The 15,236-nt window shown below is 34.9% G+C and overlaps 1 protein-coding gene and 1 long non-coding RNA gene across 2 annotated transcripts; one reads left to right on the top strand and one right to left on the bottom strand.

The window, feature by feature from the left end:
- Nucleotides 1-3,473: 3,473 nt before the first annotated feature.
- On the bottom strand, nt 3,474-7,685 carry LOC112776991 (uncharacterized). The gene is made up of 4 exons (XR_003190245.3): nt 6,059-7,685; nt 4,768-4,866; nt 4,359-4,571; nt 3,474-4,220 (listed from the first exon to the last, which is right to left on the bottom strand). It is a non-coding gene; the product is annotated as an uncharacterized lncRNA (long non-coding RNA).
- Nucleotides 7,686-7,757: 72 nt separating this feature from the next.
- On the top strand, nt 7,758-12,147 carry LOC112776989 (uncharacterized). Its single transcript, XM_025821274.3, has 3 exons — nt 7,758-8,000; nt 8,482-10,301; nt 11,282-12,147. The coding sequence occupies exons 2-3, from the start codon at nt 8,706-8,708 to the stop codon at nt 11,672-11,674; spliced, it is 1,989 nt and encodes a 662-aa protein (XP_025677059.1). The 5' UTR covers nt 7,758-8,000; nt 8,482-8,705; the 3' UTR covers nt 11,675-12,147.
- Nucleotides 12,148-15,236: the final 3,089 nt, after the last annotated feature.

The raw sequence follows: 15,236 nt of genomic DNA on the forward strand, positions 1-15,236 counted from the left end.
GAGGTACAAGCAGACAAAATGAAGGAACAACAAAGAAAAAGGACAAACAAGTGGAAGAACATGAACAAGGAAAAAGATAAACAAGGTGGTGGAGATTTCTTTTAAAGCTTTAAATAAGGAAGTGCATGTATGAAACAGAACATGCCTCCATATTTAGTTTATGAATTTCAATTCAGTCATTTGCATTTAGTTTCTTTTAGTTTATCCTTGGCTTGCTAGTTTAAGTGACCATATCATCTCACCTTGCTTAAGTTGTATGTTTTGTCCTTGAGCTTTAATAAAAGAAAATGTAAGAAAAATTTGTGAAAAAAAAGAAGAGTAGAAGTCCAAAGTTTGCAGAATAAAGTTCTAGTGTTTGTGGTGGTATTTGCTAACTAAGTTGGTTCACTAATAAGGTTGAAAGTTAGAATATCTCTTGAAATATGAGCTTCATATGCATTCTATGAGACTTAGATGAATAAAAAGATCCTGGAAAGAAAAAGAAAATGAAAAAGAAGGAAAAGAGCAAACAATAAAGCTAGGCACCAATAGTTTGAATCCTAAGATATGTATCTGTGGTGTTTTTGTGCAAGGATATGTTTTGATGATTAGGTTATAAGGAGTACTTCATCACTTGATAACTTGGGTTAACTAACTTGGGATTATCAACCGAAAGTCCACTATCAAGAGCAACATTGTCACAAAATATTTAGTAACCCAAAAAGGTGCTGGGTACCAAGGTCTTAGGAATGAATAACAAGCTATGTACCTGTGGTGTGTATGTGTTGAGGAGAGCCTTGAGTAAGTAAGTCCTCAGGGTGTTTCAACACCTAGCACCTTAAACCAACTGGTTCGAATTAGCTGAAAGCTTATCATAAAGAGTTGCCTTAACACAGAGCACTTAGCTGAATAAAGTAATAAGCTTCTAAAGAGAAAAAGAGAACAAAAACAAAGCTAAGCTAAGGATCAAGAATAAGAGTCTCATAGATGGCAATAAAGTGAGTATTTAAGAGCAAATTATGGCCTGGAAACCAGCAAGAATATGAACCTAAGTTGTCATGCATGAAACTCCATGAACCAGGTTTGAATTCTCTCAATAAGGACTCATATCTCTCTGTATTTTCATTCATTTTACTTATGTTCTATCACTTGTTTGGGGACAAGCAAGATTTAAGTTTGGTGTTATGATACTAGGGCATCTTGGCTAGTTTCACAAGCAATTTTGAGTATGTTTTAGGTTAGTTTCATGCATTTTCTTAGGCAATAAGCAAGCATTTGGATGAGTAATGCATACATGTCTTGATTCAATCAAACATTGTGAATTCTAAACAATTTCATGAGAATAATGCAAGGATTAATTGATGCGATGAATAATGTATTATCTTGTGATTAGAGCAAAATTTTGATGGAATGGTTTGGTTGATTTCAGGTAAGGGAGAAGCAGAGACAAAGTGGCGTTAGTGGCCACGTTAGTGCCACTAATGCCAGCACCAACGTGGCCAAGGAAAGGCTTGGTGGCGTTAATGGCAATGTTGGTGCCATTAACGCCACCATCAACATGGAAAGCAAGGGTAAAGTGGCGTTAGTGGTGGCGTTACTCACCCACTAACGCCAGCGATGCCAAAGATGCAAGAGAGGAGTGGTGTTAGTGGCCACGTTAGTGCCACTAATGCCAGTGCTAACGTGGAAGAAGGCAGGCTTATGGCGTTAGTAGTGACGTTAATGCCACTAACGCCAGCGATGGTGACCAAAGGCAAAGATTGAGTGGCGTTAGTGGCCACGTTAATGCCACTAACGCCAGGAGCAATGTTGGCTTAGGCAAAGATGTGGCGTTAGTGGCCATGTTAGTGCCATTAACACCAGGAGTAACGTGGATTCAAGGGGTTTTGGGACGTTAGTTACCATGTTGGTGTCACTAACGTCATCAAGCCATGAAATTACACATAACGTTACTCACACTAACGGCTTAACTAACGTGACTATTGCCTCAACTAAACTCTTTCAGCAAGTTGAGCAAAGCCCAATGAGTTTGTTAACTGCTTCAACTAAGGCCAAGGGCCCACATCCAGATACTTGAAGACTCAACTGAGGAGCAGAAAAGTAGTATATATAGGAGTAGTTTTGAACTAGAAAGGAGATTGGAATCTGGGGGATCCAGAATTATAAACACTCACAATTTACTCTTCTATATAATTAGTTTACTTTCTGATGCACTTTAAATTTCGAATTCTATTTCCCAGAGCTATGATCAACTAAATCCCACTTCATTGAGGGAGGGAGCTCTGTTGTAATTTAATGGATCAATAATAGTTCTTATTGTTCTTCTTCTATTCATTCTCCTTGATTTGCTTGAAAGCTTTCGATCTTCACCCAATTGTACAATTGTCTCAAAAGAGAAATTGTTCATACTTGGATTTCCTTGGAACCTTCGAAGAGGAATGAGGAAATCATGCTAGAAATGCTTTCTTATGTCGGACTAGATTGGGGGTTGGACGGATATAGTGACATATAATCCTCCCGATACTTTGATCTAGAAAAACATGTGGTATAATCAGTGATCGTACTTCATCTCTTTCTATAAGCAATTAGATCAAGGAATTGGGCAATTGTTCAAGCTTAGAGAGATTCAATTACCAAGGAATTGGGATTCAATCACCTAAGATTGCTAAGAGATTAATGAGTTGCATGGATTGAGGAAGAGATGAGAATTAACTTGATTCGGAGAATGCAACATCTCCTGAACCCAATGAACTTCCCCATTCTTATCTTCCCATTCTCTATATTCTATTTACATTGATGTTCATCACGCCATTCCCATTTAAATTCTTGCTATTTACTTTCTACAATTTACATTCAGCAATTTACATTTCAGCAGTTTAATTCAACTATTTACCCTTCTGTCATTTACATTTCTTGCTATTTATGTTTCCGCCATTTAAATTTTTACAAATCTCAATTTAATTCTGTTTAGTTCAACTAGACCATTCCTCTGATTAAAGTTGCTCAACCAATCAATCCCTGTAGGATTTGACCTCACTCTACTGTGAAGTTTTACTTGACAATAATTTCGGTATACTTGCCGAAGGGAGTTTGTAGAGATACAAAATCCGCGTATCAAGGCCTTTTCTTGGATAGAAACTCCTTCATGAACTTGACATAGAGAGGCATTTGCTCCAAAACCTTAGCAAATGGAGTGTAGTGCCAATTTCTTAGTGATTTAATCTCCTCTAACCTAGTCGACTACCAATTCCTTTGTCACTTAATATAGATTAGAGGGTTAGGTTTAATTCTAGTTTATTAGCCACAAAAACCCTAATTACCCTAATATAAGAGGATTATATGTCATGTATCCCGTTAAGTCCAAGCAATTAGTGGTTTAGGAGGAGTTTACTTTCAAGCTAGTATTCAAGTGAGATAACTTTTCCAAGAATTAACAAGACTTCATGTAGAATAAGAGTTATTTTTCAATACACTCAAATTAATAAGATGAAGAATGAAAATAATCCTTGAAATTAAATCAATATATTAATTAAAATAGAATGGAAATAGTATCAATCCATAGAATAAACAGAGCTCCTAACCTTAACCAATGAGGTTTAGTTGCTCATGACTTAGAGAGAAAATTATGGTTCGAAAAATGTGAAAGTGCAGAATGAGGTCCCAGAGAAGAGATCCAGCCCGAAGAGCTAAATATTTTTCCTTTTATATCTAACCTAGTTTGATTTGAAAATAAAATTAAATAATAACTACCAAAGCCTAAAAGATTGTGTTTATAAATAATAACCAAAACAAAGTAAAATATAATGAATATGACCCAAATCTAACTAATGAAGCCCTTTTGTTGAAGTTGGATCCGCGCTACTGGCGCTAAACCCCAGAATCGGTATTTAATGCCCCACGAGGTAGTAAGCTTCCCATTTGTTTCTATCTTCCTTGCCCTAAATGCCTGGCTGGGTGTTTAGCACCCCACGAGGTAGTGAGCCACACATGTTACGGTAGTAATCTAACTAAATGCCGCGACATTGGCGTTTAGCACCGTGACACCAGGAAAAAAAGTATAGACTATTATACATTGTGGTAAAGCTCTAGAAGTTGGCTTTCCAATGTCCCTAAAACTACATCAATTAGATCTCTGTAGCTCGTGTTATGCTTGTTGGAGTGTAAAGAGATTAGGGTTGATAGCATCCACTTTCTTCATTTTTTCTTTTGCACGAATTCTGTCAAACGTGCCCGAATCTTTCCTGAAATTAATAAAACCACAATGCACATCAAAGTAGCATCCAAACATGCCTCAAACACTAAAAAATCTCATAAAAACTTAATAAATCTATATCTAAATTGCTAAGAAAATATAGAAAAGATGCTCACACATCACGTACCGACCACAGTAGGGACTAGAAGATCATCCTTACTTCAGGTGCATTCAAATAGCAGACAAAAACTCGGTAAAAGCTCCATAATTCCCATTGTTTTATGCATTATGAACACTTCTTTTGTATAAACCATGTAATGGGTATTTGTTTGTAGATTTAATGGACATCTTTTGTGGAACTAGCACTGGTGGGCTTATGCACTCGATCACCCATAACAAACTGTATTTAAAGGTCATGAAAAATATTGGATAATTATAACACACAAAAATTGAGCAGAAATAGGCTAACATACACCAAAATATGTGAACTCAAATGTAAACTTCCTTTTACACCAACGTAATACCAATTATTCTCTATTCAAAATTCCCAATGACACAAATAAATAATAAATAAAACAAGTAACTAAAGCCCATACCCAAGCCTACTTCTTATTTCACCTGGCCTTTGCATCCTCCTAGTAAACAATTGTTGTATTGAAATTGTCGTGCGCCTCCTACGCTAACCTCTGCATAATCTGCAACATCAATAACCTCATTTTGTCATCAATCAAAAGATACCATTAAAATCACAACAAAAACATAACATAGACAAATAATTACTACAAAAATCTACTTCCTTACGAGAAGATCTTTGTCAAGCTCACTGACTAAAAAACATTATAAGCCATCAAGCCATATGTTCATTTCCTTAAAATAATTTGATTAAAGATAACTCATCATGCTACTGTTATCAAACATTGAATAAAATACCCATAATTGAAGCCAATTCATGGCAAACAATTTCTAACTATATAAGAGAAAAACAGTTACAAAATCTATTCAGGAATCATCAATGTTCAGCTAAGATAATCACAGCTCTAGTGACAGCAATTGTTCAGCCGTTTGGATAATCACTTTGTGGGCATCAATAAAAATATCTATTTAGAGTTTCAGCACATTAGCATCTAGTAAACACAGCAATTCAGCACATTATAGAATAAAATTGTATTATATAAGTGGATTGTACAGTAAAATTATAAAAATTGCAGAGAAGTCCTTGTTAAAGGTATGTATCTGTTAAACACTAAGACAATATACAATGAAATAATGGAACATGCATAAAGATGTTCTGAACAGACACCAGGACTATACCCTTTCACGAATGTCAGCCTTAATGTATCAATTGCACTCTCTTAATCTAGAAAAAAATTCAAGACTACTTTACATTTTTAATGCATTAGCACTTTTCAGTTGCTAGAGATAGAGGAATGGCAAATGTAGACAAAAAAAATGATTGCAGAACAATTAAGCTAATCTATTTATATTAGCATTTTGAAGAACAAATAGAGCTAGCTATATACAGATTGTAGATTACATGTAAACAAGTATCAAATAAATTAACTCACCCACAACGAGTTCAATTCACAGATCACGATAACAGGAACAAGTTGCACAAATAGAAACTTAATTTCAAATTATAATAACAACACACAATAGAAAATTGATTAAAACAGATTGCATAAATACAAATTTAATTTTAACAACATCAATAAAAAGAGCAACACAACAATTAACTACAACTTTGAATACTTCTATTAATCGTTTCAAATCCTTCAAACCAGGAAAAAAAGAGGAAAAATTCACATTAAAGTTGAAGTTTCAGTGTATCGAAAAATCCAAAAAAGGGGATGGCATTGATGAGAAGGAGAAGTGAAGTGGCAGACTTACCATAATTGACGGCGACAGTGAACAACAGTTGTTATTGTAAACTTCAGACGAACAACGAAAAAAGCCACCCAGCCCAGCTTTTGCGATAACAAGAAGAGAGAAATCGCGAAGCGAAGGATGAGAGCAAATACGACTCGTGATTACAGGAACTTTACCCATGGAGGAGCTTGAACGACCCATGCAGAAGCTGCGCACGATCTGTGAAGAAAAAATCCTGCTGGTGAACTCTTCTCCTTCCTCCAAAATGACGAATCGGTAGAGAATGCCAGAACGGGAGAAAAGGTGTGAAATGGTAGTAAATGAGTGAAAATTGAAAAAACGAGAGAATGATAAATACTTGATATCAATGAACATGAAAATGGATTGACAATCAAAGTATAATTTCATTAATTTGAGAGAGATGTTTACAGGAATTTATTTTGGTGGTTAACACTTAGAATTTTTTAAATTTTAGTAGAAAACAATCAAACGAAAAAGTTGAGATAGAGAGAGAGAGAGAGCACATGCGTTAGTTTTAATCGAAGGAGAAAAGCATGTCTTACTTTGATCGACACTACCAAAAAAAAACGAATTTTATATATTAACATATGTATCTTAGTCATAATTGGTATTGATAAATTTGGTATTTTGTTGATAAAATAGACTTTTTTTTATATATAAAATATCATAATCTCATGCGTCATTTAGAATATAACGATTACTAAGAATATAACGATTACTAAATTATCAAAATGACAAATAAAAAACACCACAAATATTACTAAATTAAGGGGGTGACTTTTGGCATTATATAACAGTAGCCTTTTTAACCCCATGAAAATGACATGATGTATTATATTTCCGTTCTCTTGTTATGCAACGGAACCCAGAAGAGAGCAAGTGATGATGATTAAAAAAAATGGTTTAGTTAATCTGTATTTTTGGACAGATAGTAAGATTATAAATTAAAATTGTTTTATTAAAAATATAAAAAATATAAATTATTAATATATTTATTTTATATTTATTAAAAATATTTAAAAATTGTTATTAATAAGATATAGTTAAACCTTTAAACAAATGACAAGTGCTAATAATCTAATAACATTATTACAGCAATCACAACTAAATACTAAATAGTAAATACTCCATTAATAAGCAGTGGGCAATTTTGGCGTCTAATCGTTCAGAGTATTTTTAGAGTATTATTTTAATATTTTTAAAAATAAATTAATTTAAAACTAAAATATGTATTAAAATTAATTTATAAAATAAAATTAATATCGCTTTAAAAATATAATGTTATTTTAATAAAAAATTAATAAAATTTTATTATTCATATAATTATATTGATAAAATAATTTAAAATAATGTAAAATTTTAATTAAATTAATATTAAATATTAAAAAAAATTATTTTTAATTTTAAATTATTATTTATGACATATAATTTTATAAATATTTGTATAAAATTTAAAATAAAATAAAATTAAAATTAACCTTGAAAGGCTCTAATTACTGTTTACTTTAGCACAAGTCTCCGAGACAGTCTCATAATTAATTAATTACTTAATAGTAAATAATATGCAAAAGTGGGTAATTAAGCCAACAAATGCAAAAGCAAAAAAGCGAGAAAGCACAAATCGGAATAGAATAGAATTCCAGAGAAGATAGAAAGCAGTAACTAATAATAACTAGAGAAGAGAGGAGAGTGTGTCTCTGAGAAACTGAGAAGGGTGCCTTAATTTCATGTGCTTTTGAGTTGTGTTGTCAGCATTTACCTCTCTCTCTCTCTCTCTCTCTCTCTCTCTCTCTCTCTCGTTCGTACTGTTAGATCCAATCTCCATATCTCTCTCTAAACTCTTTTCTTTCTCTTCAATTCAACCCTAACTCTGAAGTGTTGCCCAATTTCTCTCTCTAACCGTTTCAATCTCCTCGCTCTTTCGTTCAATTTCTTTTCCCAGGTACTCTGTTGCTTTGCTAATTCCCTTTGCTTAATTGTTTCGTTGTGATTTCTTTTGATCTTTTGCCCCGATTTATTAGCTATCTGGAGTCCCGAATTTGCGAAATTTCCGCTTTTTTGTCCGTTTCTTTCTTTGTATATGTATCATTTTTCGTATAATTTCGTTTTTATTGAATCTTTTAATTTAATGACAAAAAGGTAACTGATTTTTAGGCTTCGAATCTGTCTGGTTCTGTTACTGTTTGGTGATTTGGTTTCTGCTTTCTGAGTTACCTTGAATGGGACTTAAGATCAGCTAATGTAATAGGATTTTTAGTGTGTAAGTTCAAAATACTGGAGCATAAATACAAAATGTTGAAATCTGAAAAGGTTTCGGAGCAAAAGTAGCTCGGAATGGATATCTAGCTTTTTAATTTTAAATTAACTTGTGTTCTTAATTATTATTGTTGTTAAGTCATTTATTGCTTCTGGCATTTTAACAGTGGAATTGAACAAAGAATACACTTGGCAGTTTCCCATTATTGGTGGTCTGTAATTGAAATTGTTATTCAGTTCTTGAAGCTTAGGCAAAAGTATGAGTGGAGGGTGCCTTATTTCTGATTTATAGCTGGTAGAGTTACCAACCATGGGAGCAAACAGTATCACTCGTGATTATATAGTAGGGACCTAGAAGAGGAATAGAGGGAGAGAGTTGGGAGAGAGATCTATGGAAGATTTGTCCAAGTATGCTCATAGTCCTGCTCACTTGGCAGTTGCCAAGCGTGACCATGCTGCCCTAAGATATATTGTCTCTGTACTGCCCCGCCTTGCCAAGGCTGGCGAGGTCAATACAGAGGCTGAATCTCTGAATGCTGAGCTTCGAGCTGATGAGGTATCGGCCGTTATTGATCGCCGCGATGTTCCTGGTAGAGAGACCCCTCTTCATCTTGCAGTCCGTATCAAGGATCCAGTGTCTGCTGATATTTTGATGGCTGCTGGTGCTGATTGGAGCTTACAGAATGAGAATGGTTGGAGTGCTCTCCAAGAGGCTGTGTGCACCAGAGAGGAAGCAATTGCTGCGATCATTGCGAAGCACTATCAACCTCTGGCTTGGGCTAAATGGTGTCGCAGACTTCCCCGGATTGTTGCTTCTGCTGCTCGTATCCGTGACTTTTACATGGAGATTTCTTTCCATTTTGAGAGCTCTGTCATTCCTTTTATTGGTCGGATTGCCCCTTCAGATACATACCGAATTTGGAAGCGTGGTTCTAATCTCCGTGCTGATATGACCTTAGCAGGTTTTGATGGCTTCCGCATACAACGATCAGACCAAACATTTTTGTTCCTTGGAGAGGGCTATACTTCAGAAAATGGCAATTTGACTCTGCCACCAGGCTCTTTGGTTGCTCTTTCCCATAAGGAGAAAGAAATCACCAATGCCTTGGAAGGAGCTGGTAACCAGCCAACAGATGCTGAAGTTGCTCATGAAGTTTCACTGATGTCTCAGACAAATATGTATAGGCCGGGTATTGATGTTACTCAGGCTGAGCTTGTTCCGCATTTGAATTGGAGGCGCCAAGAGAAGACTGAGATGGTTGGGAACTGGAAGGCAAAAGTTTATGACATGCTTCATGTGATGGTAAGTGTGAAGTCAAGACGGGTTCCAGGTGCTATGACAGATGAAGAGCTTTTGGCTGTGGAAGATGGAGAAAGTATGGTAAATGGAGAAAACAATGATGAGTATGACGATGTATTGACTGCTGAGGAAAGAATGCAATTGGATTCTGCATTACGCATGGGGAACAATGATGCCACTTGTCAGGATGAGGAAAATGGAGTCTTTGATGGTCATGAAAATGCTTCAGCAGCTTCCTATGAGAATTGTGAAGCCAATGGAGTGGTGAAAGACAAGAAGAGCTGGTTTGGTTGGAATAAAAAAAACTCAAAAGGCAACAGTGATGAACCTGAGGATCCAAAAACCTCAAAGAAATTTTCAGCACTGGGTCCTGCTGGCGGCCACCAAAGATCTGGTGATCAGCAAAAGCCGTCATCTGAGTTTCAGAAGGAGGACCCAGAGGACACAAAGAAGGGAAAGGATAAAAGCAATAAAAAGAAAAAGAAGAAAGGAGCAGCTAACGAATTTAAGAGTGAGAGTGAGTACAAAAAGGGTTTAAGGCCTGTTTTGTGGTTAACACCAGACTTCCCTTTGAAAACAGATGAGCTTCTGCCTCTACTTGACATCTTAGCAAACAAAGTTAAGGCTATTAGGAGACTCAGAGAACTTTTGACAACTAAACTTCCTCATGGAACCTTTCCTGTGAAGGTAATTCACCTTCCAGTATAACCCTCAGTACTTAAAATTTTTGTAGACTATTGCTCTGTGCGCTTGTGATTACAGTTTGCTAACTTCTTTTCTAATAACTAATAAGTTTATTTGGTACAACTGCATAATATATGCTTTATTCACATGTTTCTTTATACATGATAGTTATAAGTTTTCCCCAAGTGAATTTTAATGTATCAAATTCTTGTAGTTAAGTGTATATATATGGTTCATCTAAATACAGTTATTCCTCCTTGAAACTTGAAAGATTTTCGTTTCTTTTTGGGTTGAGAGACGGTCATCTTTTGTTTTGCAGGGGAGATAAATTATTTTCTTGTGAATCCTGTCACATTAGATTTCTACCTGTCTGGCTCTGAGTGATGATAGTTAATTGTTGCTAAGAGAGTCTATTGATGTACAAAAAAATGGATAATTCTCCTGAAATAGCAATTATCACTTTATCAAATGTGTAACTTAAACTTTGTAACTTCATTACTGAAGATGTTGTGGTGTCACATATAATGCATGGTAAATTCTTCACAGATAAACAAAAATTCAAATTACAGTTGTTTTCTTAATTTCTTTTCGTATTTCACCCAGATTTATTCTCTAAATTTATTCAAGAGAGGAGTATGCTGGTGTCCTGAATGGAATGGACATCTACATCTGAATGATTACAGTTTTCCTGCTAAATTACTGGATCAAAAAATAGTGAAACTCCTGAACATATATGAGACATGTTTGAAGTTGGCAGATATATATTGCACAATTTGTTTGTTGGTTAAATATTCACACACGTCTTTTGTATTTTATAATATACTTCATATATTAAGTTGCTATTACGATAGTAACATGCCTTTTTGTTGATTCACACACTTCTTTTGTTGCTGTATATTGTGTTATTTTCTGGTATGAATTGTGGTGTATTCTGCATCCATGCATGTGTTTCATAGGCCCATAATTTTGTTACTGCCCTTCAGGTAGCTATCCCAATAGTCCCGACGATACGGGTCCTTGTCACTTTCACAAAATTTGAGGAGCTTCAACCAGCAGAGGAGTTCTCTACTCCACTATCCAGCCCAGCATACTTCCAGGATGCCAAATCTAAGGAATCCGAGGGGTCTTCTTCATGGATTTCATGGATGAAAGGAGCTCGCGGCACACCAACCATCGACACTGATAGTCACAGGTATAGTAAGGATGAAGTGGACCCTTTCAGTATACCTTCAGACTACAAATGGGTGGATGCCAATGAGCGGAAACGGCGAATGAAAGCTAAGAGAGCCAAAACCAGGAAACACAAGAAGCAAACTGCTGCAAAAGGAGGAGATGGAGTTCATCTAGGCAGTGAGAATGTGGAAGAACAACAATAATAATAATAGCATGGTGTCTCTGTAATTGTTGCTTTGATCATCTTTGCCGAAAAAGTTAGTCTTTGTGCACAGCTGACTTTACTTTCCACATTGGATTAATTCGCGAAGACTTTGCCAAGATTTTCAGGCAACCAATTATTTCTCATTCCAATAGGGTGCCTGTGTGCTTTTCCCTGTCGCAGTATTGGCTTAAGAAGAGAGAGCTCTAATCATCCGGAAATTGTTGTATACTTGTATTGTCCACACGAGTTGAAAACTTGAAATTGAAGAGGAGAGAGAGAGTCCATGCATATCAATATTTGTATCTACATCTGTATCGACGATTATTGACTTTGCAGTTTTGTGAGTTGTATTTCAGTCTTCCTGTTGTATCCTCAAGTTTTGGTTATTTTGTCAAACTGACTTTGCTGTAGTAAAATTTGTTCAACTATTATTGTATCCAAATTATTGAATTACAGGAACACTTCTGTTTTCTTTTCTTGTTATGATAGGTTGAATCTTTCTTTTTTATTTCTCATCTCTTTTGTCCTTCTTCCAAAGTGGAGAATCCAAAGCTCCCTTCAGCTATATTGCAACTCCTTATCCAACTCTAAAGAAATGTGTGTATCCTGTTTTCTCTGCCCATCTGAAAACGAAGCTAGAGATGTTTTATTGTCGAGCGATGTTATATGAAATTTTCAAATTAATGTATTTGTTAGGACATATACTAATTATCATTTAAAACTGATTTGTTATTTCAATTAGCTATTACTTGAATATGAGAAGAAAGTACATAACAGATGTATATTAGGTTTTTTATATTAGAATGAGCAAATTATAAAGCTTCCGCGCTTAGTTAGTTTTAAATAATTCAATATCCATTTTCTTCTTAAAATCTTCAATTCGGATATGGTAAATGAAAATGTTTTATGGTAATTGAAAATGTTTTAACAGTAAAAAAGTTACAACATGTTGATCAAACTAAAATTAATACAAAAAATTCAGGGGGAATTTTTATCCTAAATAAAAGAAAATACTTGTGATGAAAATTCCTTTTTGACGAGTAGAAGTCACTTTAACAACTAGCAATTACCAAATACCGTAAAAAAAAAAAAAGAAAAAAATACCAAAAGAGATATTTGCATATAAAAAAATTGTGAAAAAAAAGTGTTTTTTTCCCCCATAATTTTAAACTAAAGAAACGGATTAAAATGTTCGTTGTGCCCCCCCTTTCATTCATTTTTCACACCTATTACTCTTCTTCCCCATCATCCTCTTCTTCCAAGAAAGTCTTCGATCACACTGCTCTTTTCTTCGGCATTGATGATCTTCCAACACCTCTTATTCATATCCTTCTGTTACATCTAACTCAACTCGCTTTTCTTTCATTCCACTTTTTCTTGTTAGTCGATAAGTACAAGATACTCAAGAGAAAGGTGAACTGAGTATCAAAAAACGATGATAAATTTTCAATATATAGAGGCGTACTTAAATTAATTATGCAAATAATTTTGTACTAGTATTTTTCTAAGGGTTTGTGAGTGAATCCTAAGTACATATAAAGAGCTATTGTTATTTTCAACTTTGGAGGTTTTCAATATATCAAAATTCAAAGGAAAATTTGAATGAAATCAGAATTAGTTGGAGAGTTGTAGATGGATTCATGTGGGAATTCGGGTTTGCCTATAAATGGAAGACATATCAACACCAAGGAGAGTCAATCAAATAATCAGAGAAGTGAAGTAGCAAAGCAAAACAAAACAACATTAGCTTCTTTTGCTTGTTACATTTAGTGAGCTACTTTCTAGTGAGTGTAATATTGTTGAGAATGTGATATAAAATCGGAATGTTGTGAGAAAGATACACTAGATTTTAGGTACTCTTTAGTGCTCATTAGTTACTACAAATTATAGTAGAAGAATGTCCACTGTGATCACACTATATTATAATTACGATTAAATATAGGGGATATTTTCAGAGTTTGGCTTGTAGTTTTTTCCGTGACGACAATTTTGGAAATTTTCACATTAGATTGAGGGTGTTATTCTGATTCTGAAATAGTACATATTTTACTGTTCATTGTGCGGTACTATTCACTTGTACGGATACTGATCACCTATACAGTTATTATTCACTTGTACAGTTATTGTTCACTTGTACGATTTTACAGCATCCACAGTTTTGTTTGCTGTAATTACTAGAGATACTCTATGTCAATTTTGGTGCGCTTCCACTCATGCTCGTAGTGTTTAATACGCTAGGAGTGTACCTAACTCTGATTATCCCTAACAAGTGATATCAGAGTCACTTGGTTTCAGGATAAAGTTAAATTTGAGTATGCTTTGTGGTTGCAACACTATCTAATCTTCCACATCAGAAAAGAGTTATTCTTTATTAACGGAGAGTTATTCTTGGTTTCAGATCCAAGATGTTGGTACCAAAATTTAAAGTGGATAAATTTGATGGTTCAAATGATTTCAGCTTATATGGAAGCCGAAGGTGGCGTCTCTACTAGACCATTATGGGATAGTAGATGCATTACAAGGTGAAGGTAAATTTTCAACAACGTTTTCTGATGGAACAGTCAGAATAACAGTAGAAGATGTTGATCAAGCTATAATGTTGTTAACGTCACTACCTTCCTCGTACGATAATTTATATGATACCATGGTATATGCTAGATCCGAAATCATAGTGCAAAATATCAAAGATGCATTGATGACAAACGAACACTAGAAATTAGTATCTGGATCCATTGTTGAATAAGCAGCAGATTGATTGTTTGTGACAAGAGGACGTAGTAATGATAGAGGATCCACAAGCTCAAACAAGAGAAGGTCGAAATCTAGGAAGCACAAGTCTGTCAAGTGCTTTCATTGCTAGCAGCTGGGACACATTAGAAGAAATTACCTACAAAAGGACAGAGAAATCAGAAAACTATGCCAACATAATCTGGTTCTACTCTAACCATATTTATTGATAACTACAGAGACAAAAGGATCATGGATTCTAGCGTATCCTTCCACATGACACCTAGCAAAGATCTTTCCATTTCCTACAAAAATAGGAAAGAAAAGGTCAGACAGGGAGATAATAGACTAATTACAGTTGTAGGTGAAGGAGAAGTGCATATTGAATTAAATGATGACACTAGTATATTGATGTATTCATGGCACATACTAGAACTGGGTAAAAACCTGATTTCATTGAGTGCTCTTATGAAAAAGGGGTTACAGATTCATTAGTGAATGTGATTTCTTGAAATTACTAAAAGGCTTAATGGTGGTAATGAAAGGAAGGCGTCATGGTGGGATCTATTTATTGCAGAAGAGCACTATTAGCAAAAATGCTGTTGTCTTATCCTCGAAAAAAGGTGATAATAATGCTATACGACTGTGGCATATGAGGCTTGGTCACATGAGTGAAAAAGGAATATTGGTTTCTGTGAAAACTGTATCTTTGGAAAATAAAAATGAGTAAAGTTCAATGCTGGTAAACATAATAGCAAGCGGATAGATGTCCACGCGTTGGGTGGTGCTCTTTATTTCTTACATTGATTGATGACTATTCTAGAAATATATGG

This window comes from Arachis hypogaea, chromosome 19 (genome assembly GCF_003086295.3).
Source record: "Arachis hypogaea cultivar Tifrunner chromosome 19, arahy.Tifrunner.gnm2.J5K5, whole genome shotgun sequence".
NCBI classification, from domain to species: domain Eukaryota; kingdom Viridiplantae; phylum Streptophyta; class Magnoliopsida; order Fabales; family Fabaceae; genus Arachis; species Arachis hypogaea.